The sequence below is a fragment of the Geotrypetes seraphini genome, chromosome 17 (assembly GCF_902459505.1).
Source record: "Geotrypetes seraphini chromosome 17, aGeoSer1.1, whole genome shotgun sequence".
Classification (NCBI taxonomy): Eukaryota; Metazoa; Chordata; class Amphibia; order Gymnophiona; family Dermophiidae; genus Geotrypetes; species Geotrypetes seraphini.
Genome location: NC_047100.1, coordinates 41361057 through 41387401, shown reverse-complemented (window position 1 = coordinate 41387401; position 26345 = coordinate 41361057). Strand labels below are relative to the sequence as shown.

Genomic DNA, 26345 nt, shown 5'->3' with positions numbered 1-26345 from the left:
GAGTAGCACTCCCTCGCGTCGGTTCCCTGACTAGTTGCTCCATGAAGCAGTCCCTCACAGCTTCTACAAATCCTGTTTCCCTAGCGCAGTTGGAGTGACCCGTACTCCAGTCAATCCCCGGGTAGTTGAAGTCCCCCATCACTGTTACACTTCCAGTCCTGCATTCTTGTCTCAGTTCAGCTTCCAAGTCGTGTCCGACTCCTTCCGGCGTACCAGGTGGGCGATAGTACAGCCCCAGTTTTATGCCTGCACTCTTGTTTCCCGGCAATTTGACCCATAGTGATTCCAGCCCCTCTGCCTTCGTTGCCATATCCATCCCGACTGAGTAGATAGAGTCCTTTATATATAGTGCTATGCCTCCCCCCTTCTTGTGGGTCCTGTCCCTCCTGTAGAGCTTGTACCCCGGCAGCGCCACATCCCATTGATTCTCCTCTGTCCACCATGTTTCTGTAATTCCAATTATATCCAGGTCCTCCCCCTTGGCCACGACCTCTAGTTCACCCATCTTGGCCATGAGGCTTCTTGCATTTGCGTATAAGCACCGCAGGTCCCGTCGTTTTCCCTCCACCTCTGTATTTACCTGGGCCGCCTCCCCTTGAATTTCGGGCAGTTCTCCTGTTCCCTGTGCTTCTGCTTTGCCCTCAGCCTTTACCCTCATAGCTTTCGGTTTCCCCACATTCCTGCCACCCCACTTCCCCGCTTTTCCTCTGGGTTTTCTAGCCCTACCGGCCCCCTCCTGGGCTATCATCCCTTGAGCCTCCATTTGATCCCCCTCGCCTTGTGGCACCTCTATATTGCCCTCAGCTTTTGCCCTCGTGCCACCCAGTCCCCTTGTGTCTCCATGCCCCTTAGTCTCCTCCCAGCAAGCTCCCCTTACCTGATGTTTCCCTCGCTGTCTGATCATAAGATTCACCGGTCTCTCTACTTCCTCCTTGCAGTCAGCCCGTTCAGCATCTGTTCTGGATACTGTTGTCCGAAGCGTCAACATCAGATCAGCTATCGGCTTTCCCCCTCTCCTCAGTTTAAAGCCCTCTCGATCTCCTTCCTCACATTGGCTGCCAGTAGTCTAGTTCCCGCTGTGCTCAGGTGCAGGCCGTCCCGCCGGTAGAGCTTACTCTTTCCCCAGAAGGACGTCCAGTTCCTCACAAAGTGGAAGCCCTCCTCCTGGCACCATCTCCTCAACCATGCATTCACAGCCTGGAGGTCTGCCTGCCTCTTTGCATCTGCTCTCGGTACAGGCAGGATCTCTGAGAATGCTATCCTCCGGGTACTCCGCTTCAGCTTTCGTCCCAAGACCCTGAACTGGTCAGTCAGTGTGGCCATGCTGAAGTTCTTCCGGCTCACATCATTCGTTCCGACGTGGATTATCACCGCAGTCTCCTCTGTCTCTGCTCCGTCCAGGATCCTCTCGATCCTATCAGTGACGTCTCGTGTCTTGGCCCCTGGGAGACATGTCACTAGCCGGTCCTCGCTTCCTCCAGCTACGTGACTATCTACCTCTCTCAAGATCGAGTCTCCCACCACAATAGCAGACTTCCCTTTCCTCAGCAACCTCTTCTGTCTCAGGTCCGTGTCCTTGGTGTAGTGCGGTGTCTCTCCCTCGGGGTCCCGGTGAGTCACGGTCTCCTCCTCTTGCGTGGTTCCTCCGCTAGGTCCTTCCCCGGTGTCACCTTGTGGATCCTGGGTCTCGTCTGCCGACATCCGTCTGTGCAGCTGCTGGTCCTGTTCCTCCACCTTCCTCCTATAGGCCTCCTCGATGAATCTCTCGAGGTCCCTCACCTGATCCACAATGGGGCCTCTTCCGTCTGTGTCCTCGGTTGACCAGCTCGTCTCCTCTGTGTTGCGCAGTCCCTCTAGTCCCTCCAGTTCCTGGACCCTGACCCTCAATCTGCCGACCTCCATCCTCAGGCTTTCCAGTTCCTGACACCGACTGCATATGTACTCCCGCCTTCCCAAGGGGAGGTAGTCATACATATTACACTCTGTGCAGTATACCGGAAAGTACCTCTGGGATCCTGGGTCCTCCATCGCTCACGTGAAGTGCTGGTGTGCTCCTGCTGTGGGTAAGAGAGAGAGAAAAGAGAAAAGAAAGTGAATTACTTGGCGTTCCTGGCTCCCTCGCAAGGCTCCTACGCAAAGGCGATCTTGCTAAGGCGAGCGCCTTTGCCGCTCGCCTTCGCCGTGCGCCGAACGGCTGGGCGCCGTTGGCTCCCTTCTAATTAAAGGGGGAGCCCGGGCCCGATGCAACCTGTGATGCGGGTGGGGGTGGGCGGAGCTAACTCTCACCGCGACCCCGGTCTAAACAGCCTGCTCCGGCTGCTTCTTCCTGCCTTCCCCTCGCTCCTGTAAGGAAAGAAAAAAGAGAAACAAGCAAAAAACGCTGCCGAGGTTTGCCTTGTGCCCTGGCTCCCTTCTAATTAAAGGGGGAGTCCGGGCCCGATGCAACCTGTGACGCGGGTGGGGGTGGGCGGAGCTAACTCTCGCCGTGACCCCGGTCTAAACAGCCTGCTCCGGCTGCTTCTTCCTGCCTTCCCCTCGCTCCTGTAAGGAAAGAAAAAAAGAGAAACAAGCAAAAAACGCTGCCGAGGTTTGCCTCGTGCCCTGGCTCCCTTCTAATTAAAGGGGGAGCCCGGGCCCGATGCAACCTGTGACGCGGGTGGGGGTGGGCGGAGCTAACTCTCGCCGCGACCCCGGTCTAAACAGCCTGCTCCGGCTGCTTCTTCCTGCCTTCCCCTCGCTCCTGTAAGGAAAAAATAAAATAAAAATAGTGCATTCTGGAGCGTTTTCCTTTTGTTCCTTATATATCCTCTCAGTTCATCTGAGAGACAGAGAATTTGCCAAATTCAGACTGATCTTAAGACAGAAGGCAGGCAAAGCTCACTGACACATCTACAAGAAAGATTATCGAGGTAAGAACCTAATCATTTTTTCTAGTGCAATGTGTCTAGTGGTCCTGAACGCTAGGGACATACCAAAGCAGTCCCCAGAATCTAGGGTGGGCCCGCTGAGCCTGCCTTCAAAATGGAGGACCGCCCAAGAGATAGCAACTCCTCTAGTGGAGTGTACTTTTAATGCGATTGGCGACTGCTTACCACAGCCCACATACGTGGGGAAAATGCCCATTTTAATCCATTTGAAAATCGAGGCTTTAGATGCTGGCTTCCCTTTCTTTGCATGACTGGTCAGAACAAAAAGGATATCGAATACATGAAACTCGTTGCTAACTTTGAGGTACCGGAGGAGTACTCAGTTGACATGCAGCAAATGCAAAACTTTATCCTTTTTCTTAGACCCCCGTAGGGTGAAAAGCGGGCAAACAGACTTCCTGATTGACATGGAAGGCTGAGACTACTTTTGGTAGGAAGGTCGGAACCGTGCATAAGGAGAGCCCTGCTTCCATAATTTTATGGAACAGTTCCCTGAAGAAAAGAGCTTGCAACTTGGAGACTTGTCTTGCTGATGTAAACGCAACCAAGAACACTGTTTTGACCATAAGATCCAGAAGGGAAGTCTCCTGTAAAGGCTCATACAGAGATCCACTGAGACCCTGCAATATGGTGTTAAGATTCCAGGAAGGGAAAGGGGGACGCACTAGAGGGCGCAACTGAAGAGCCCCTTTCATGAACCAGGTGACATCTGGGTGAGACACTAGGGGAGCCTCTCTCTCTCAGCACTTGGAAACAGGAAAGGCCTGCTATTTGCACTTTCAGTGATCCGACCAACAGACCCTTCTGAAGTCCCTCCTGCAAAATGTCCAAAACTACCGAAATTGGAGCTGAGAAGGGCTCTACATTCTCCACAGTGCAGTAGGGTTGAAAGGATTTCCAGGCTTTAGCAAAGGCTGCCACCGTCGACGGCTTATTAGCTCTGAGCAAAGTGGTGACAACCACATCTGAATAACCTAGCTCATTAGGGCTGCCCATTCAAGAGCCATGCTGTAACCCAAAGTGTTCCGAATTCTCGATAGGAACAAGTCCTTGAGTGAGAAAGTCCTCTTGGAACAGCAGTCTAAGACAATCGTCCCTCTGGAGATGGATGAGGTCCACATACAACAGCCTGCAAAGCCAATTGGGTGCCACTAAGACTAACAATCCTGGATGACTTCCAACCCTGTGAATGACTCAACCAAGTATGGGCCATGGGGGAAACACGTATAAGACCTTTTTCTCTGTCCACAGCTGGACTAACTTGGCCAACCCCTTGTTTCTGGGATCGTATCTTCAGCTGTAAAAGCAAATCATCTTTGTATTTACTGCCAAGGCCATCGGATCCATTTGTTGAGGCCCCAACCATTGAATGCCCGGGGGAATAGAGACCATTCCCCTGGGTCAAGTGTCTGCTGACTGAGAATCTAATCTAAGCCTTAGATTTATATACCATATCATCTCCTGAAGTAGGGGCTCGACTCAGTTTACAAAAAGACTTCAAAAAAACAGGGAATTAGTTTAACTAACATGTGAATTACTAAGTACCATTTCCCAAAACTGTTGAAACAGTATTGTTTTCATCAATTTACGAAAAATCTGGAGAGAGAAAAGGGTTCTAATATAACTAGGAATTTCATTTCAAATCATTGTAAACCTATACAAAAAGAGAGCAAGAGATGTAACCAACAAGCTTTATCCCTTTCACTGAAGGAAATGAAAGTTTGTACTTCTGAGAATTCCTTGAAACAACAGACCAAAGAGAATTCCATGTTAGAGGGACTATAAGCAAAAATAGACCATGGATAATTTTGAATATCATACAAGCGCATTTAAATCAAATTCTAAGAAGAATAGGGAGCCAGTGAAGATTTCTCAGTAATGGAAATACATGATCAAATTTCCTTTTTCCAAAGGCCGCCGTATTCTCAATCAATTGTAACCGGTTTGCGTTAGCAGAGTCTGGATGTCTCAGCTCCAATTTCCATGTTCTATGTAAAATGGGGCCTCATGTGTTGTAGAAATGAGAGGGGGGGGTTCTTTCTAAGTTCAGTTCAGAAGTCTTTTCTTCTTGGCACCTCTCTGATGCTTCTTCTGCTTATGTTCCTTTCATTTCTTCCCTCATCAGGTCATTGAGACTTATGTTGACATGACGGGCTCCTCCTCCTACATGAAAGTGAAAATCTGTAATATCTGGAAGGTGGACCGAAAATGTGAGGTAAGGAGCAAGCAGCAAGTCTGTGAGAAGAGTTGTGCTCTCCCCATCCCATTCCCAGCCTCCTCCATTGCAGGTGGTTTGCTCTACTGCCCACTTCTTACACTTTTTGTTTAAGTGGCTGGATATAAATTGACACTGCGCTGGTGACTGCAAATGGCTCCTGATGTCCAATCCCTGATGAGATAACTCACCTGTTAGGCTTTGATTCACATGTTTAGCGGGTGCCCACACAATTGCAGGTCCAGAGAGAGACACTGGTTTTACCCCAGAGCATGCCTGAAGGTGTAGTTCTGATTTCTTTAAGAAAGACAGGACTTTATTTTGAGACCTGCAATGGGGTAAAACCGAGATTATGATGAGAGTTCACGGCAGCCATTTCCTATTGGCGATCTACACAGGGCAGGAGTATAGGAAGATCACTCCTGCTCCGAAAGCCTGCTAGACTACCAGGTAAGGTTGGGATGCCTGGGGGAAGGCGGGAAGGTGGGAAGGCCCTAAACTATGCTTTCTCCCCCCCCAAAAAAAAATCATGGATAATCGAAACCGCGAATCCCGAAACCGCGAATCCCGAAACCGCGAATAAGGAGGGGGAAGTGTATTGTAGAACTAAGACCAGTACTGGGCAGACTTGCATGGTTTGTGTCTGTATATGACCATTTGGGGAAGGATGGGCTGGGGAGGGCTTAAATGCCTGGGAGGGTGTAGATGGACTGGAGTGAGCGTTGACGGAGACTTCAGTAGTTGGAACGTAAGAGCAGTACTGGGTAGAGCTTTAGATTCTTGCCCAGAAATAGCTAAGGAGAAGAAGATAAACAAAAAAAAAAAACCCAACAAATTTTTAGATTGAATCAGGTTGGGCAGACTAGATGGACCATTCGGGTCTTTATCTGCCATCATCTACTATGTTACTATGTTATTATTAACTGACATTGTAAGTTGTTCCCTTTCCCGAGGTATGCCTGGGTTCTAACCGTTTGCTAACCACATTGAACTGACATGGGTATATGTGGAATATAAGCATTGTATTAGTAATAGTAGATATGACCTCACTTCCTGCTTTCCTTTTGTAGGGAGATCGCTTTAAGGTTCACGACAATCTGGATAACCGGCGCTTGCTGTGGCATGGGACCAACATAGCTGTGGTGGCTGCCATTCTGAAGAGTGGGCTGCGCATTATGCCACACTCTGGTGGCCGTGTGGGCAGGGGGATTTACTTTGCATCAGAGAATGGCACCTCAGCAGGATATGGTAAAACTCTACTATTCTTCTTCCTGTGTCAGAAAGATATGGTGGCGCTGGCGAGAGTTCATAGAGGAGCGACCAAGATGGTAGGGGGGGATGGAACTCCTCTCGTGTGAGGAGGAACTAAAAAGGTTGGGGCTCTTCAGCTTGGAAAAAAGATGGTTGAAGGGAGATATGATTGAAGTCTACAAAATCCTGAGTGGAGTAGAACAAGTGGATCGACTTTTCACTCCGTCATGACTAGGGGACACTCGATGAAGTTACAGGGAAATACTTTTAAAACCTATAGGAGGAAATTTTTTTTCACTCAGAGAATAGTTAAGTTCTGGAGCGCGTTGCAAGAGGATGTGGTAAGAGCGGATAGCGTAGCTGGTTTTAAGGAAGGTTTGAACAATTTCCTGGAGGAAAAGTCCATAGTCTGTTATTGACAAAGACAGGGGGGAAGCCACTGCTTGCCCTGGATCAGTAGCATGGAATGTTGCTACTCCTTGGGTTTTGGCCAGGTACTAGTGACCTGGATTGGCCATCATAAGAACTGGCTACTGGGCTTGATGGACCATTGGTCTGACCCAGTAAGGCTATTCTTATGTTCTTATGTCAGGCTCTCTAGTGGAAGGGGAGGAGGAAAGGGCAACTGGTAGAGTAGAAGTTGGTGAGAGCTAGGAGGGAGAGTCAGGGACAGATTTGTCCTTTTGGGTGTAGGAAAGGAGGATCCAAAGAGAAAGGGGGAAGTAGAAAGAAAAAGGATGTGTACTGAGCTCAGATCTTTATGGCTGATGTTTCTGTCTTCATGGGGCTCCTTTTATTCTGGACACAGCTGAGCTCATTAGTGGTTTCACAGCAGATACACTGCTTCCAATGTGAGAGAGAGCTGCATTCTGCTATCTGGGCCATAAAGAGTCACATAAAGAAGGTTTCCATCTATGCTGTGTATGAGGACAATATCCAGAGAAGCACCTCTGATCTCTTTGTACACAGGGAGATTAGTCTCAACTGAAGTGGCTCTGAGCTGAGTGTGTATAGGGAGATCAGCTGCCTCACAATAAGTTCCCCCGAGCTTAGAATTTATGGGGAGGACAGTCTCAAGAGAAGCACCCCCAAGTTCAGTATATGCAGGGAAGGTAGTCTCATACTAAGTGCCTCCAAGCCCAGTGTTTATGGGTATGAGAGTCTCAACAGAAGCATCCCCTAGCTCAGTGTACACAGGGAGAGCTGTCTTATCAAAAGTGCCCCCAAGCTGAGAGTTTACAAGGATGACAACCTCAAAGGAAGGTGCCCCCAAGTTCAGCATGTGCAGGGAGTCTCAACAAAAGGTCCTATGAGCTCATTGTGTACAGGGAGGACACCCTCAACAGAAGCACCCCTGAGCTGAGAGTGTATGAGGAGGTCAGGTATGCTCATAGAAGGGTCATTCCACATCAAGTGGACCACTTTTGAAAATCGTTCACACTTGACCTCCAAATTGAATAAAATTTTGTGTGCACATTCACTAGGGTTTCAAACTAAATCATGCAAAAATTTTTGGCTGGATCTTTATTGGTTTGCGATTTACAGGCAGCAGAATGGAGGTCAACTTCAGAGTGCCACACTCCATAGTAACATAGTAAATGACAGCAGATAAAGACCTAAATGTGCCATTCAGTCTGCCAAGTAGTCACACATTATACATTCATGGTCAATTTATCTTTTTTTTCTTTAATATTTCTGGGCCATAGACCATAGATGTCTGCCCAGTATCATCTTTAAGTTCCTACTACTGAAGTTGCTGTCAATGCTCACTACAACCCATCCTAATCATCCTGTTATTTGTAGGATACAGACCGTAAAGTCTGTCCAGCACTATCCTCACATTCCAAATCATTGGAGCTTCCGTCAAAGCCCTCCCCAGCCGATCCTAAACCAAATCACCATATATAGACCACAGACAGTGCAAGACTGCCCAGAACCAGCCTTAGCATAACACAAAACAGCCACTTTGTCCAGGCGCTGCAGACCAACAAAACCTGTCAGTAGACTGAATTTTTTTGGATTACTACAATCCCTGGTACTAAGCTCTTTTGCAAAATTTGGAACTTAACATGAGCTTGCCTCTCTTTTTATGGGCCAGTAAACTATGTGAAAGATGTTACAAAAAGAAATTTAAGGCCTACTTTAAGGCCTCAAAAGTGGTTTCATAGAGGAGACAATAACGTGCGCTTTCTTCTTATTCACTTTTGGCATTTACTTTCACTACACTACATTGAGTTTGTCCATACTTCAAGACAAAAGAGGGCTATTTAATAAGTTCCATACAACTGTTAAGACTCCTGATGCAGGCTGTGTAGGCCAAAACACATAAAATACTTTAAAACCCAGAGGTTGCCTTCACTGCAGTGGCGTACCTAGGGTATGTGGCACCCGGGGCCCATCATTTTTTGACACACACCCCCCCCCCATGTAAAAAAATTTTTTTTTTTTTTTTTTTTGCAATAACCATGAAATGGAATAAATGGTCAGAATAGAAACAGGCAGTGAAAATTTTCTTTTATTGAACCTCATATATGTAACCATTATTCCAAACATAACATAACATAAATTATGTCTAAATTGTCATGACATTAGAAGTACATATGGAGTAGTTGCAGGTGATGCTTGGGACAGTTCTGATTGTGTTAGTTCGGTTTTATGTGTTTTTTGAATAGAAGGGTTTTTATTTCTTTTTGAAGGTTTTGCAGTCTGTGGTTGATATCAATTGGTTGTAGAGTTGGGGGTCGAGTGTTGCAGCTCGAATGGCTAGGAGGTTGTCGAACAGTTTTTTTCTTTTGACGTTTTTGGTTGGAGGGTGTGTGAATGGTGCACAAGTTCTCCTATGTCTGTTTGAAGTGGATTGAATTATTTAGCTGAAGAAATTAGTTACCCCCCATTCCACACACATTAATTCTCTTCCATTTTTGTTCCCATTATAAAAAACACTGATAAGTTCCCAGAAAAAAAATACATTAAAATAAGAAGTGAAAACAAAGGCCCCTACAGATTAGAACATAACATAAGAATAGCCTAACTGGGTCAGACCAATGGTCCATCATGCCCAGTAGCCCATTCTCATAGTAGCCAATCCAGGACACTAATACCTGGTCAAAACCCAAAGAGTAGCAACATTCCATGCTACCGATCCAGGGCAAGCAGACACTTCCCCCATGTCTTAATAACAGATTATGGACTTTTCCTCCAGGAATTTGTCCAAATCTTTCTTAAAACCAGCTACACTATCTGCTTTTACCATAACTTCTGGCCACTTCATTTTTAAGTTTAGATCTTTCCTTTCAAACAGAGACCTTGCTAGATGTCAAATACAGCACAAGGTAACTTCACATGGACTTAGCTGTGCAGGAAATGTGAATCTCCTCATACACCCACCATATAGTGCAAAAATGTGCAAAGGTCTGTTTTTTTCTTTCGATCACTACATAGCCTAATGCCACACAAGCAGCGCTGTTACAAACATATTCTGTAGGTCAATGCTAAGGATAACAAAGTTTCCTTCCTTGGACCAGAAGGAGATAAACCACTGGAAGAGATCCCAAAACAACACCCAAAGACCCACTCAGTGTGTGAATCAGTTGAGTGGAGTGGACTAACTGGGGGGTGGAAATGGGCCCGGAGTTTGCTCAGCAGAATTTCCCAGACCACCTCTTCCTCTCAACACATTGACACGCTGCCACCATCATCACTAGGAACACCTCACTGGGTAGGCCAGCTATGCTATAAACTTTATAAAACACATTATTATATTTTCTTATAAAGCACATATTTTAACTGACCTCTCTGACATCCTCAGCCTTTCCATTCACAAAAATAGAAGGAAGAAAAGTTCCCATTTCCTGCTGTCTCATGTCCCCGGCCTATACAATATTTTTTTTCTGCAGACCCTTCAAAAGTCTGACCAAATCCTCGTTTCACTTGCATTATAAAGTACTGAGGATGCCATCTCTCCCCAATCCCAGGTCCTAAAGTCTAAGACAGTAGCGCAAACTAATGCTGCCAGATACAGGAAAAAAAAATTTTGATTCGATTCAGCCCTATTGAATTGGTTTTTCAATTCGATTTTCCTGCCCAGTTGGGTGATTTTTTTCAAAACTCCTGGTGGGTTTTATAGCTTTTTCACCCCCTTTGGCTTCTCCTAACCACACTGGCGCTGTGGTGTAAATAAAATAAAGAAACAAAAAGGACTTTTCCTCTTTCTGTTAAATCCTAGCTCACGTTTGCAGTCCAACACCAGCTCTGGCAGGATACACATTTCAAATCTGACATGTTATAATCACAAAACAGAAAATAAAATTAATTTTTCTACCTTTTGTTGTCTGGTTATATTTCAAATCTTGTTGGTCCAAGGCTCTGGTTTTCTTCTGATAACTTGCTTGCCAGGGTCTCCTTCTTTCTGCATGCTAACCATCCATCTGCCAACTCTGTCCTCCCTTTCCATTTCCCTTCCCTTCCCAGGAAGTCTGGTATCTTTCCTTTTTTTCATCTCCCTCCACAGATCCACCTTTTCTTAAATACCCTTTCATCCGGCATCTCTCCCTCCTTCCCCACCATCCCAGAGTCCACCATCTCTCCGTTTCTTTTCCTAATTACCCTCCTATCCAGTATCTCTATCCCTCCTCCACACCATCCCTTGTGTCCAATTTCTCTCCCTTTCTGTTCCTTCCCTCCCTAAATCCCATGGTCCATCATCTCTCTCCCTCTCCTCTATTTTCAGACCCATTATTTCTTCTCCCCCCCAAAGTTTGGCATATGCATGTCTCTTTGAACACCCCCTTCCCTCCGTGTACTTCTAAATCATGGTCCCCCCCCAAAGGCCTGTCCCCCCCTTAAAGGTCTGCCTGTCCCACCTTGAAGGCCTGCACCCCCCTTGAAGGCCTGTCCCTTCCCCTTGTAGGCCTGTCCCCCCCTTGAAGGCCTGCCTGCCTGTCCCCCCCTTGAAGGTCTGCACCCCCCCCGAAGGCCTGTCCCCCACTTGAAGGCCTGTCCCACCCCCTTGTAGCTTCTCCCCCCCCCTTGTAGGCCTGTCCCCCCTTGAAGGCCTGCCTGCCTGCCTTTCCCCCCTTGAAGGCCTGTCCCCCCTTGAAGGCCTGCACCCCCTTGAAGGCCTGCACCACCCCCCTCGAAGGCCTGCACTCCCTTGAAGGTCTGCACCCCCCCCCCGAAGGCCTGTCCCCCACTTGAAGGCTTGTACCACCCCCTTGTAGTTTCTCCCCCTCTTGTAGGCCTGTCCCCCCCTTGAAGGCCTGCCTGCCTGCCTTTCCCCCCCTTGAAGGCCTGCACCCCCTTGAAGGACTGCACCCCCCCCCCCGAAGGCCTGCACTCCCTTGAAGGTCTGCACCCCCCCGAAGGCCTGTCCCCCCCCTTGAAGGCCTGTCCCACCCCCTTGTAGGCCTGTCCCCCCCTTGTAGGCCTGTCCCCCCTTTAAGGCCTGCCTGCCTGCCTTTCCCCCCCTTGAAGGCCTGTCTCCCCCTTGAAGGCCTGCACCCCCCTTGAAGGCCTGCACCCCCCCTTGAAGGCCTGTCCCCCCCCCTTGTAGGCCTGTCCCCCCCCTTGTAGGCCTGTCCCCCCCCCCCTTGTAGGCCTGTCCCCCCCCTTGAAGGCCTGCCTGCCTTCCCCCCCTTGAAGGCCTGTTCCCCCCCTTGAAGGCCTGCACCCCCTTGAAGGTCTACACCCCCCCAAAGGCCTACACCCCCCCCGAAGGCCTGCACCCCCCCTGAAGGCCTGCCTGCCCCCCTTGAAGGCCTGCACCCCTTGAAGGTCTGCACCCCCCCCCGAAGGCCTGTCCCCCCCTTGAAGGCCTGCCTGCCTGCCTGTCACCCCCTCCCCCTTGAAAGCCTGCTTGCCTGCCCGCCCGCCCCACCCTGAAGGCCTGATGCCCCGACCCACCCCGAAGGACCGCTCGCCCTCCTGGCCTCCCCGCACCACCTATGAAGCAGCCGCAGCAGGATCGCGAAGTCAGCGTCAGCGATCCCTGCGCTGCTTCCTGCGCCACGGTCCCGCCCCTCCTCTGACGTCAGAGGAGGGGCGGGATCGCGGCGCAGGAAGCAGCGCAGGGATGCTGACGCTGACTTCGCGATCCTGCTGCGGGCTGCTTCACAGGTGGTGCAGGAAGGTCAGTGGGGCGAGCGGTCCTTCGGGGGTGGCAGGGGACTGAACGGCAAGGCCGGGAACACCCCCTTAGGGCTGGTACCCGGGGCGGCCCGCCCCCCCCCCCCCCTAGGTACGCCACTGCTTCACTGTTCTTTGTTTGACTTCTCCGGTGTGAGAAGGCATTTTCTCCTGTGTCTGCAGTTTTCATTTTGGTTTTTGCTTGCTGCTTGGTTTACTGCAGGTTTTGTTGGATTTTTCTTCTGAGAAAAAGTGGGCACCATACCCTCCGGCGATCAGAGCGCCAAACAATAACTGCGAAGCTGAAGGTAGGCGAATGCAGACCCCTCATTCCATCCCCACCGATCCTGACACGCCATAAAAGAGGAGACCACCCCCGACCCCAACTCAGCAACCTGCCCCACAAATTGACATCCAAACCTCCGAGCTGAGGAAAAAAAGGCATGAAACGAACCAGCAGGGAACCTAGGATTATCCACAAATTCCGTAAAAGGCAAAGGACCCACCACTTTCTCCAGAGAAGATCGCCGCCAGCACCATGCCATGCTCGAGGGTCGAAGCATAGGAGCGCAAGCCCCGGCCCCGTGCCACAGGATATTAAAGACCGACGCCGGGGCCATCAAGAGATGCCAAAACCCTACCGGAGCAAACTTGTCTTCACTCGTATAGATTTCATGCACCCACCTCATCAGAGCAGCAATATTGTAGAGACGCAAGTCAGGCAAATTCGCGCCACCCTGCTCTCGCTCTCATACTAGCTTGTGATACCCAATTCTCGCCCAGCGTGAGCACCATACAAAAGAAGAAACAACCCCCTTATAAGCCTGCACATCCTTCTGCTTAATCCAAATAGGCATCATTTGGAGAGGGTAAAGTAGCTTCGGTAAGAGGTCCATTTTAATAAGGGCAATACGTCCCCCCCCCCCCCCCCCCCGGTTTTCTAATTTACTCAGAAGCCTTCATGAGGTACTTTGTCAAATGCTTTTTGAAAAGCCAAACACAAAATATCAATTGACTCACCTTTATCCACATGTTCACTCACTCCTTAAAAAAAATGCAGATTAGTGAGGCAAAATTTCCCTTGACTAAATCCATGTTGGCTTTCTGTCATTAATCCACGCTTACATATATGTTCTGTCATTTTGTTCTTTATAATAATCTCTACCATTTTGCCCGGCACCAACGTCAGACTCACCAATCTGTAATTTCCTGGATCACCTCTGGAACCCTTTTTAAAAATTGATGTCATGTTGACCACCCTCCAGTCTTCTGGTACTATGCTGGATTTTAAAGAAAAACTACAAATTACTAACGATAGCTCTGTAAGTTCATTTTTAATTCTGTCAGCGCTCTGATATGTATACCATCCAGCCTAGGTAAGTTGCTACTTTTCTAATTGGTTTATTACATCTTCCAATGTTACAGAGATTTGAGTTTCTCTGATTCATAAGAATGAAATAAAATTTCTGGCACTAGTAATTCGCCCACATCTTCCTTGGTGAGGAATGAATAGCCCCTTTTATCCCTCGGTCATCTAGCGGTCCAACTGATTCGGCCTGCCTGTAAGTCTTGAACCAATAGAGATCCAGCCCAAAAAATTTGTATTATTTTGCTTGAGACCCTAGGGAACACCTGCTCAGCAAGGTGAGGGGGGAAGAGAGGTTATAATTTCTAGTCTGATTTTGAATCTACCGGTAATAGCTAAGATGAGGCTGATCCTCTAGTGTGCACCACTGAAACCAGACACTACTTTTGTAGGTTAATATTTTTGTTTCTCTTTTTGTCTGTCACTTTTCCCCATTTCTTCTCCCCCTTACTTTCCTTTATATATTCACAACTTGTCTTCCTCCTTGTCCTTTCTCCCATCCCCTCTTTTTTCTCCTGTATCTTCTCCTTCCACCCACTTCCCTTCTTGTCCCTCTTTGCCTCCTTCATCTCTTCTTTATATTTACTTTTCCCCTTCCTTTTCCTTGTCCTGTCTTCCTCATTTTTCAGTCCGTTGCACCTCCCAGAACATTGGGATCATGTTTCTGAATGAAGTGGCCCTTGGTAAGGAGCTTCATATCACCAGAGATGACCCTTCTCTATGTGGAGCCCCAGCAGGGTATGACAGCGTAGTGGCACGTGGATGGACAGAGCCAGGTGAGCTAATTACACTCACAGATCAGAATAATTCCTTTTCTCCACATCTGCCTTCCCTCTCCTTATTTCCAGATACAGAACTGGCAGTATAAGATCATTCAGCAGGGGATACTGATTAATAGGAAATGATTTATATAATATATATCAGTGTTCTTAAACTGCTGGTCCGTGGACCGGTATCAGTCCACAGAAATTTTCTGCCGGTCCACAGAACCGGCACATGCATCGGGCCCGAGACAGTGTTATTTAGCCACTGGTCTGCGATGCAATCGATGTGGTGTTATCTTTGGGCCGGCTCCCTCTTCCTCAGTGTTGTAGTGCACAAAGCTGCGGGCGGCGGCTCCTACTCGCATCCTGCACCTGAACCGGAAGCCTTCTCTCTGACCTTGCAATGTCAGAGGGAAGGCTTCCAGATGAGGCGTGGGACATGCGAGGAGCCGCTGCCCGTGGCTTTGTGCACTGCAGCACTGAAGAAGAGGGAGCTGGCCCAAAGATAATGCCAAGGGTGGCATAAAACGGCCAGACGGGAGAAGGCCAGAAGGTAAGGCACAGCATGGAGGGAGGGAGACAACAAAGGTAGGGGGAATGATTTTAGTTTTAAATTTAGTGATTGAATTGTGTCAATTTTGAGAATTTTAATCTGCTGTCTATATTTTGCACTGTTCAGGAAGAAATGTATTTGTTTCTTTTTCTCTGGGGTTGTACTGCATGCAGAGTCTTGAATCTTAGAGTTTCGTTTGTATATATTAGTACAGTAATACCTCGGAATCCGAATGCTCCAGAATTCGAACAACTTGGAATCGTACAGACTTGTACGGTCTGTGTCTGTGCATGGCCGTTTGGAGGAGGATGGGCAGGGGAGGACTTCAATGGCTGGGAGGGTGTAGATGGGCTGGAGTAAGTCTTAACAGAGATTTCGGCAGTTGGAACCCAAGCACAGTACCGGGTAAAGCTTTGGATTCTCGCCCAGAAATAGCTAAGAAGAAGAAAAAAAAAATAATAATAATTTAAATTGAATCAGGTTGGGCAGACTGGATGGACCATTCGGGTCTTTATCTGCCGTAATCTACTATGTTACTATGTTACTATGAATCCGAACTATTTTTTTTTTATTAAATTTTGCCCCGGAATCCGAACACTGCTTTGGAATCCGAACGTATGGGAACTGCAAGCGTTGCTCAGCTCAAAGCGTCCCCTCTGATGCAGCTTCCTGTTTCTGCCTGGGTGGTTTGCATCAGAGGGAAGCTTTGGACTGAGCAGTTGCCGATCTTGCTGCCTATTCGAAAATCTGAGTTTGTGGGACTAAGGAATGGATTAATCCAGTTTCTATTATTTTCAATGGGAAAAATTGTCTTGGAACTCAAACGGGGTTCTGGAATGAATTAAGTTCGGATTCCGAGGTACCACTGTACTTTGAGTTTTTGGTCCTGTATTTGCATAGGTGTTATCTGTTTTCTGGTAGGAATGAATGTTGAGAAGCATATAGTGTGCTTTGTGTAGTTCAATTTTGTGGTTAACCATTATGTGTTGTTAATAAGATTATATTGTGTGTATATATGAAAAATGAATGGAAAAAATGGTGTTAAAATTAGTACTATTATGGGGCGGGGTCTGGGGTGGAGATGGGCGGGGTCTGGCCCACGACTTAGCCCAGTGTTCTTCAACCGGTGCTGGTCCACAAAATACTGTAATTCTTTTATTTCCGCTGGTCCATAGGTGTCAAAAGGTAGAACACCGATATATATGATTGAGTTCATGTTTAGGTTTATTTGTTTTGTAGAAAAAAAAACCTAGTGAACGTGAATTCATAATGAGAAAATGAAGATGAAGGTGAGAGGATGGAATGGAGAATGGAGAGAGAACAGTCTGGGTGCTGCATATCAGCTACACTGTTTTGAATGCTTAACCTCTCAGCCTTGGAGGCAGCCAAAGAATACAATGTGAGGCCTTACAATGGCCAACAGGAGGCCTTGAGTTGGGTGTGATCCCATGATGGTAATACCCATTGTGATCAGCCGAATCCTTAGCAGCTGAAAAATAGGAGGAGATAGTTCAGGCAGCTGATTTTGATGTGGGTCAAAAAGCTTTCAATAATGTCTTCTTGTAAGACAATTTTCAAACACCGTTTACTTGTGTCTGTTATAGAACATTAGCGTAAGTTGGCATTGGTGAGCATACTTTACATGCTAAGTCAGTTGTGCACTCACATTATAGAATACCGCTGAGCACACAATTCACACTTAGGGGGGTTATGCTCTAAAGGTCTCCCAAAGTTAGGCTCCAGGATGATGCATGCTAAGCGTGAATTCCATAAAGGAAGTTCTGCAAGGAATTGCCTTTATAGAATACAAGCCTACCATGCAATTTCATGCTTAACTTTGGGCATGAGCACTTAAGCCAGCCAAGCATTGGTGCAACTGTTTGTCAGGCGCACAAATTCAAGTATTCATATCTCCTAGCAAATGCTACCCCTAAATTTAGAGCTAGCCTCATGCAATGGATACAAACTACACTCACGGAAGATCAATTCCCAGCAGAACTAGGTGAGATTATAATCACCCCACTATTGAAAGATCTCAAAGGCCCAATAGACAACCCCTCCAACTATAGACCCATTGCCTCAATCCCATTATACGTTCAACTAATAGAAGGTTTAGTTGTACAATACCTCACCAACTACCTTGAAGACCATAACATACTCCACCCCTCTCAATCATGATTCAGAACCAACCATAGTACAGAGACACTACTAGCAACTCTACTAGACACAGCCCGACAGCATCTTAGTAAAGGAAGAAGGATGTTGATAATCCAACTCAATCTCTCTGCTGCATTCGACCTAGTAGATCACACCATACTACTTCAGATACTAGACGCCATAGGGATCTCAGGCGGGGTATACAACTGGTTCCAAGGATTCCTTAAAACAAGATCATACAGAGTAAAATCAAATGATCTTTAATCAGACCCCTGGTCTAACCCCTGTGGAGTATCACAAGGCTCACCATTGTCGCCCATGCTCTTCAACCTCTTCATATCCTCCCTCGGTACCACGCTAGATACTCTAAATGTAACATCATTCAGCTACGCAGATGATATAACCATACTCCTCCCCTTCGACACCCAAGACCCCACCTCAACAGGCAACCTGAAAACAACACTGGAAGCAGTGGAAAAATGGATGTTAGACCACAAACTAAAGCTAAACTCGGACAAAACAAAATTTCTACTACTTGAAAAGGACAAAACCCCATCCATAACAGAATTAGAAATAAATGTCACCAAATACCCCATACAGTCTTCTTTAAAAATCCTTGGATTGATGCTGCACAATGCAGGACCAAATCAACAAAACTACTCAAAAAACATTTTTCACCATGCGCAACCTACGGAAAATAAGAAAATTATTCGACAAAGAGCAATACAGGATCATAGTCCAATCCCTTGTCCTAGGACTATTGGACTACTGCAATATCCTCTTCCTACCATGCCCCACAAACTTGATAAAACAACTACAGACCATTCAAAATACAGCCCTCAGACTGATCTACTCACTTGGAAAATTTGACCATATCACCAATGCCTACCTAGACTCACACTGGCTACCGATACGAGCTCGAATTCAATTTAAATTTTACTGTCTATTATTCAAAGCAATAAACGGAATTGCACCTACCTACCTACACAACCGCCTAAATCAAAACCTCACATCCAGACTAAGGAGAACCCAGACCCCATTCTCCTACCCACCACTCAAGAGTACTTAGCGCAAGAAGATGTATGATGGCCTCCTAGTGACGCAGGCCGCAAAATTGGACCCATCTATTTCCAACCTGCTGACAGCAACAAGTAACTTTAAATCATTTCGAAAAGAACTCAAAACTCTGCTATTCAAAAAATCTATAGAGTTCTCTCAACACTCTTAATCTATAGAGTTCTCCTCACCTTCCTTGCAATCTCCCTGTTGTCTTCCTACCACTCTTGTAATTTCTCCTCAATAACTCAATCATGTAACCAGCCCCTAAGCTGTAACTTCCCTAAATTCAATCCTCTTATTTCTATCTATCCTCAATTGCTCCTCAAAGCCTCTACTACTATGTAACTAACCCTAAATTGTAACTTCCTGGAAATGTCCAGCCATCTTCTAATGTAATTCGCTTAGAACTGCAAGGTACAGGCGGAATAGAAGTCACTAATGTAATGTAATGTATTCTATAACCATGTGTCTCAGAGGCCAACCAAAACTAAATCTGTGGCCGAACTGAAGCTGAAACTGAAAAGCTGTGCCTGCCTCCTATACCCCTCGGTGGAAGATACAGCCCACCCCCTCTCCCCATGGAGAATGGATCCCAATGGGCTGACACTGTCCTTCCCCCAAAGCATCAATAGGCCCTCCTCAGGCCTACCTGAAGAAGCGCTGGCGGTCTATTGGCCTCTTTGGAGGAAGAAAAGAACCCCATTCTATTCTACCCACTGCTCTGCTACCACTTTAAAATGGCTGCCAAGATCTCAACGAGGCTGCTGTAGGAAATCCTAGCAGCCATAATAAGATTGCTCTTGCTTATGCTGATGCCAGTCTCAATATGGCTTGCCAGACCTCCTGCGGCAGTCTCAGCGGCCATTTTAAAGCAGCAACAACAGCAGAGCAGTAGAGAGGAAAAAGTTTGGTCTTTCCTGTCCCCAAAGAGTCCATTAGACCACCGGGCCTTGTTAAGATAGGTCTGGGGAGGTCTTACTGACATTCGTGGGAAGTGGGGGATGGAGAGTTTTGGTTTCAGCTGAAAATATTTTCAGAAAAATTTCAAGTCAGGTTTTGGTGGTGGACCTGAAACCAAAGTTCAGTTGGCCTTTATTTAACATACCTAAATCCTGGGAATGTCCCCATTTTGCCCATGCCCCTACCCTGGGCATGTGTTAGGTGTGCAGATTATAGCATAGAATCATAGGGCAGATCCACATGTAACTAATGACTGTCCATTGGTGCTAGTTAACGCCAATAATTATCATTTAATCAGTCAATTAGTTTATGAGCAGACCTGTGACCCAGAATCCAGCAGTTAACATGTAATTGTGCATTAGACATGTAAATGTGCTAGTATTCTTTAACGTGCACAAATGGTGTCTAATGTTAGATGCCCTGTTATAGAATGAGCAGGAAAGTGTCTACGGAAGAAGCGGGCACAAAGAGCGGTGGGTACTTTGTGCTCACAACAATTTTCAAAGCAAAAGAATGTGCAAGCTCTTTAAAAATAGGTACAAAGACTGGGGTTAAAATTACCTCCCATTTGCAGTATTTGGGAAATTTGAAAATGTATGGGAGTTTCCACGTGTTAGGGGTTGCACCACATGATCCTATATAGTAAGCCATGGCTTTTATTGTGTTTACTACTGTTCTTTGCAGATCCCAAGAAGAATAAGGAAATAACCTTGGACGGAAAGAAAGTCGTTGTGTCACAGGGGAAACCCATTCAGATGCTCAAATACAAGGACTCGAGTTTTAGTCAGAGCGAGTACCTGGTGTACAAGGAAAGTCAGTGCCACATCCGCTACCTGCTTCAGCTCCAGTTCCAATACTGAGTGGACAGGAGACCATGGTTTGCCCCTCCTCCATATTACTCCACTGCATCTGCCTGGTTCCAGTTTAAGAAATGCTTTCTTCTTAACGTGCTCCATTCTAGATTTCCACAGTATCCTTCTCCCATCGACATATACTCCACTGCAATCCTCCAGTGAATGGCTGCTTACAGCATCACGCTCTTGGTCCTGGTCTTCAGTTCTAAAACCATTTCACAAACTGATATTAACCTAGGACTATATTAACATAAGAACATAAGAACATAAGCAGTGCCTCCGCCGGGTCAGACCATAGGTCCATCCTGCCCGGCAGTCCGCTCCCGCGGCGGCCCAAACAGGTCACGACCTGTCTGAATCACCAGAAGGGGCTCCCTTGCCACCTTGGTTTCTCATTGAAGTCCTATCTTCCCATCGAAGTCCTAACCCTCCGGTCTTGCACATGCACGACCTGGTTGGGTTTCTATACTTGTGTTACATCCCAGCTCCTCCCTCAGTATCCCACGATCCCTTTATCCCTCAGGAATCCGTCCAATCCCTGTTTGAATCCCTGTACCGTACTCTGCCTGATCACTTCCTCCGGTAGCGCATTCCAAGTGTCCACGACCCTTTGGGTGAAAAAAAACTTCCTTGCATTTGTTTTGAACCTATCTCCCTTCAGTTTCTCCGAATGCTCCCTCGTACTTGTTGTCCCCTTCAGTCTGAAGAATCTGTCCCTATCCACCCTCTCTATGCCCCTCATGATCTTGAAGGTCTCTATCATATCTCCCCTGACTATTTTCTCTTCCCTTCAACTGTTTCTCCATGGTTTTCTGAGAGGGTTAATTCCTTACACATTACAGTTCATCATGCATGTTACCTATAGAAATGACACTCTCCCTACTCCAGCCAAGCAGTCCAAAAAGCTTTTTTTTCACACCCAGTTATTCTTCTCAGCTTCTAGGAGCCCCAAGATGTCTGCTTTCAGCAAACCTGTCTTATCGGATTCAGGATAACTTAGTCATGTCCTAGTCCTTAGATACTTATAACTCTAAAAGGACTGCAATTTGCTATAGACTAGCACTTTTCAATTTGTATAAAGTAATATAATAATAATAATAATAATAATATGTAAACCGCATAGTTGTATGCGGTATATAAATTTTTAAATAAATAATAATATAATTTCTTGACTACATTTCTACTAGCTGTTGTTTATTTTAGGTGGCCTGGGATTTGGCAGATGGGTGAAAGCTCCAGTAGTGAAGACCAGTGGAGAAACCTACTTTGGCAGAGAATATACCGTATAATTGAAGACCTTAGTTAGCCAATGGAGAGACTGAAAGTTGCTATGTCATCCCCCTGGGAAGGATGTAGATTAACGGGAGATTACGGGAGGTATTAAATGAACAGTACAATACAACCAGCACTGCACCCAAAGAAATGCTTCATATTGAAGTGCTCTCATTACATACATTGTAGTTTGACAGCCCTTTATAAATTATTATTGGGCAACTGGCTGATTGCCAGCCAGAGCTTAATAAGTTCAACCAAAACACTGTTTCAGAAAGCCAGTGCATAAGAACCTAGATCAGAGGCAAACGTTCTGATGGGAATGGGAATGAGAGGAGGTTAGCAGCCATCATTCTCATTTGAGGCTGGTGCAGACTTCCAGAATCAGGTGTCTTTTTTTCTTTTGATGCAGATGACGGTATGAAGAAAGAGGAGTCTATCGCTTGACCCTGGAAGTAGGGTTAGCTCAGTTGTGATCGATAGTTGTCCAAGCCATAAGAACGTAAGAATTGCCATACTGGGCCAGACCGAAGTCAATCAAGCCCAGTATCCTGTTTCCAGGTCTCAAGCACCTAGCTAGATCCCAAGTAGCAAAACAAATTCTATACTGCTTATCCTAGGAATAAGCACTGGATTTCCCCAAGCCATCTCAATAATGGCCTATAGACTTCACTTTTAGGTAATTATCCAAACCTTTTTTAAACCCTGCTAAGCAAACTGATTTCATCTAGGATTCCCCCAAAGACTTACCGTATTTTCACATAGATAACGCGCACCCGTGTAAAACGCGCACACGGGTATAGCGTGCAAAAAACACAAATTTATGTACAGAAATTTTTATATACCGCGCACACCCATATACCGCGCATGCTGCCCGACTCTCCCGTCGCCGCCTGACTCTCCTTTCGCCCGCCCCGACTCTCCTCTGGCCACCCCGACTCTCCTTTCGCCCGCCCGACTCTCCTCTCCCCCTTGAAGTCCTGTCCCCACCCTGAAAGCCTGATGCCCCCCCCGACGTCCGATTCACCCCCCCCCAGGACCGCTCGCACCCCCACCCCGAAGGACCGCTCGCACGCACCCGCACCCCCACCCCGAAGGACCGCTCGCACGCACTCCCACCCGCACCCGCACCCCCACCCTGAAGGACCGATCGCACCCCCACAGCCTCCCGACCCCCCCATCATGTAGAAGCTCCTACCGGTGTCCTGCTGCTTCCTCTTAGCGGTCCCGACTCCCCGACACGATTGGGGCAAGAGGGAGCTCAAGCCCTCTTGCCCCAGCCAACCGCGGCACCCCTGACACGATCGGGGCAAGAGGGAGCTCAAGCCCTCTTGCCCCAGCCAACCGCAGCACCCCCGACACGATCGGGGCAAGAGGGAGCTCAAGCCCTTTTGCCCCACCGACTCCCCGACACGATCGGGGCAAAAGGGAGCCCAAGCCCTCTTGCCCCGCCGACTCCCCAACTCCCCGACAATATCGGGCCAGGAGGGAGCCCAAGTCCTCCTGGCTTTTGCGACCCCCCCCCCCCGCTAGTTGTTCGGGCCAGGAGGGAGCCCAAACCCTCTTGGCCACGGCGACCCCCTACCCCCACCCCGCACTACATTACGGGCAGGAGGGATCCCAGGCCCTCCTGCCCTCGACGCAAACCCCCCCCCCCCCAACGCCCGCCCCCCCCAAGAACCTCCGACCGCCCCCCCCAGCCGACCCGCGACCCCCCTGGCCGACCCCCACGACACCCCCACCCCCCTTCCCCGTACCTTTGTATAGTTGGCCGGACAGACGGGAGCCAAACCCGCCTGTCCGGCAGGCAGCCAACGACGGAATGAGGCCGGATTGGCCCATCCGTCCCAAAGCTCCGCCTACTGGTGGGGCCTAAGGCGCCTGGGCCAATCAGAATAGGCCCGGGAGCCTTAGGTCCCTCCTGGGGGCGGGGCCTTGGGCACATGGTCGGGTTGAGCCCATGTGCCTCAGGCCCCGCCCCCAGGTGGGACCTAAGGCTCCCGGACCTATTCTGATTGGCCCAGGCGCCTTAGGCCCCACCAGTAGGCGGAGCTTTGGGACGGATGGGCCAATCCGCCCTCATTCCGTCGTTGGCTGCCTGCCGGACAGGCGGGTTTGGCTCCCGTCTGTCCGGCCAACTATACAAAGGTACGGGGAAGGGGGGTGGGGGTGTCGTGGGGGTCGGCCAGGGGGGTCGCGGGTCAGCTGGGGGGCGGTCGGAGGTTCTTTGGGGGGCGGTCGTTGGGGGGAGGGGGGTTTGCGTCGAGGGCAGGAGGGCCTGGGATCCCTCCTGCCCGTAATGTAGTGCGGGGTAGGGGTAGGGGGGTCACCGTGGCCAGGAGGGTTTGGGCTCCCTCCTGGCCCGAACAACTAGCGGGGGGGGGTCGCCAGGGCCAGGAGGACTTGGGCTCCCTCCTGGCCCGATATTGTCGGGGAGTTGGGGAGTCGGCGGGGAAAGAGGGCTTGGGCTCCCTTTTGCCCCGATCGTGTCGGGGAGTCAGGGGGGCAAGAGGGCTTGAGCTCCCTCTTGCCCCGATCGTGTCGGGGGTGCCGCGGTTGGCTGGGGCAAGAGGGCTTGAGCTCCCTCTTGCCCCGATCGTGTCGGGACCGCCAAGAGGAAGCAGCAGGACACCGGTAGGAGCTTCTACATGATGGGGGGGGTCGGGAGGCTGTGGGGGTGTGAGCGGTCCTTCAGGGTGGGGGTGAGGGTGCGGGTGGGAGTGCGTGCGAGCAGTCCTTCGGGGTGGGGGTGCGGGTGCGTGCGAGCGGTCCTTCGGGGTGGGGGTGCGAGCGGTCCTGCGGGGGGGGTGTGTGTGAATCAGACGTGGGGGGGGAACTATGTAAAAAAATTTTTGTACAACGCTCTCACGCGTATAACGCGCAAGGGTGTGCGCGGTACATAAAAACCACGTATAACGCGCGCGTTATATGCGAGAAAATACGGTAATCCTTCCCTGAGCACAACAGTTCTCAGCCTAGCTCTCAGATTCCCCCTAGCCTAGTGTTTCTCAATCTGTGTGCCACGGTGAATTCTCAGGGGTGCTGCGGAGAAGATGCAAACAAAATGTCAGTCCAGCATTTCACCTCCCCTCGACAGAAAACCTCTCTTCCCCATGCTGCAGAGTACAATCTTCAAGCTTTCTCTCAATCTGGAAGCTTTCTCTCTGCTGTAATGTCCTGCTTCTGCAGGGACAGGAAGTTAAAGCTGAGGGGAAAGCTTCTGGGGCTGCCAAAGGCAGTGTATGCAAGCTGCCAGCAATCCAGAGATCACAAGCTACTGCATGGGGGAGAGAGAGGTACTGGATTTTGTCAGGAAAGAAATGCTGCACCTGATTGAGAGGAGTAAGTGGAAAACCTACTAAACCAAGGGAGGAGGGGGGGAGAAAGGAGACATATGCCAGACCAGGGAATGGAAGGAATCACAGAGTAGAAGAGAGTGATGGCAGATCACAGGAAGGGAAGGAGAAGAGAGGGACGGATACTCAAAGATTGGGGGGAGGAGAGAGAGAGACAAGATTAGGTGTGTGGGGGAGTTAAAGAGAGATGCCAGACCATTGTGGGGGAGTCGAGGAAGCCATTAGGTATTCCTGACTTAGGGAATACCTAATGTAAAAAACATTACTTACACACTAAGGGTGCCTTGAGCCTAAAAGGTTTGGGAACTACTGCCCTAGCCACTGTGTTTTTTGGAATATTGGAATAATAATGAATATGCAGGTATTTTTGGAATAATAATGAATATGCAGGTATTATCTTCCTAAAATCTGGTTCCTTGACCCATTCTATGCAAGTATATCACTATGGATATCCTGGAAATCGGACTGGCTAAGGGAGGACTAAGGACTGGGTTGTGGTAGGATTTGATTCTCAAGTTTTTAAAAATTATTCTGCTGCTAGGGATGGACTACTTGGATCTTGGTACAGGCTATACCTTCAGCATAGAGCTGTGGGCAAATGCATGTCACACATTTACTGTGAATCCCTTTGCCACTGACAAAATGCTGCAGTACAGATTTCTCCAAGCAATGTTTTTTTTAGCTCCTTGTGTATTAGAGAGATTGGATTGACTCTACACAGAAGATACTGGGAATACTCTGATTGTGTGACTTCCAACTGACCCCTGATGCAGGCAATATGCCAAAGCATGGGTTCTATCGGGCCCCTAACAAACAGCGCTTCCTTATCCCTTTCTTGTGGTCCCTTCTCTGCTGTGTTGAGGATTTCTCTGTTTCTTCGACTGGATGGAAAGAACTTGGGCCCAGATTTTAAAAAGTTTAATGGCGTCGCTAAACTGTTTTCTGACGGTTTAGCCTGCACGCACTTCAGCGGCAGATTATCAAAATGGCTTATCTCTGTTTTTAGCAAGGTTTATAGCAGTCTCTGACAGGGACATGCAAATGGGTTCTTCAATATTAAAATGAGCACTCTGATGGATTCTCCAAGAGCGGCGTCAAAATCAGCGACTGGTCTAGCGGTGCCAGTACAGTGAAAACCCTGGCATAGCAGTGTCAGAGACTGCTAGAAAAGAAAAGCCATTTTGAGAAGGGTCACCCCCCCCCCAGCAACGAAAGATTAGCAAGGGTAAGAACCTAATCTTTCATTCTTGTTTAATCCCACTCTATTCCTGGATTAGTGGAACGTAACAGAGCAGTCCCATAGAGTCAGGGTGGGATTGATGAGCCTGCTGTCAAAACAGAGAAACCAAAGGCAAGAATCCTGTTTGGCCGCCACATTGATCCAGTATGCAGTATGCAGTATGCAGGGAGGACCAGGTAGCAGCTCTGCAAATCTCCTTCAATGAGATCGCCGAGGAGTCAGCCCAAGAGGGTGAAATGTCTCAGGTA

At 48.3% G+C, this 26345-nt stretch overlaps 1 protein-coding gene across 2 annotated transcripts in view; it reads left to right on the top strand.

Annotated features, from left to right (window-relative positions):
• The window catches only part of LOC117351384 (protein mono-ADP-ribosyltransferase PARP3-like), a 42489-nt gene extending 21941 nt beyond the window's left edge, over positions 1-20548 (top strand). For both annotated transcript variants that reach the window (XM_033926610.1, XM_033926611.1), the window contains exons 8-11: positions 5053-5142; positions 6213-6390; positions 14512-14658; positions 20060-20548. In XM_033926610.1, the coding sequence (XP_033782501.1) occupies positions 5053-5142; positions 6213-6390; positions 14512-14658; positions 20060-20235 (591 nt within the window). In that variant the 3' untranslated portion in view covers positions 20236-20548. The remainder of the gene's footprint in view (positions 1-5052; positions 5143-6212; positions 6391-14511; positions 14659-20059) is intronic.
• The last annotated feature ends 5797 nt before the right edge of the window (positions 20549-26345 follow it).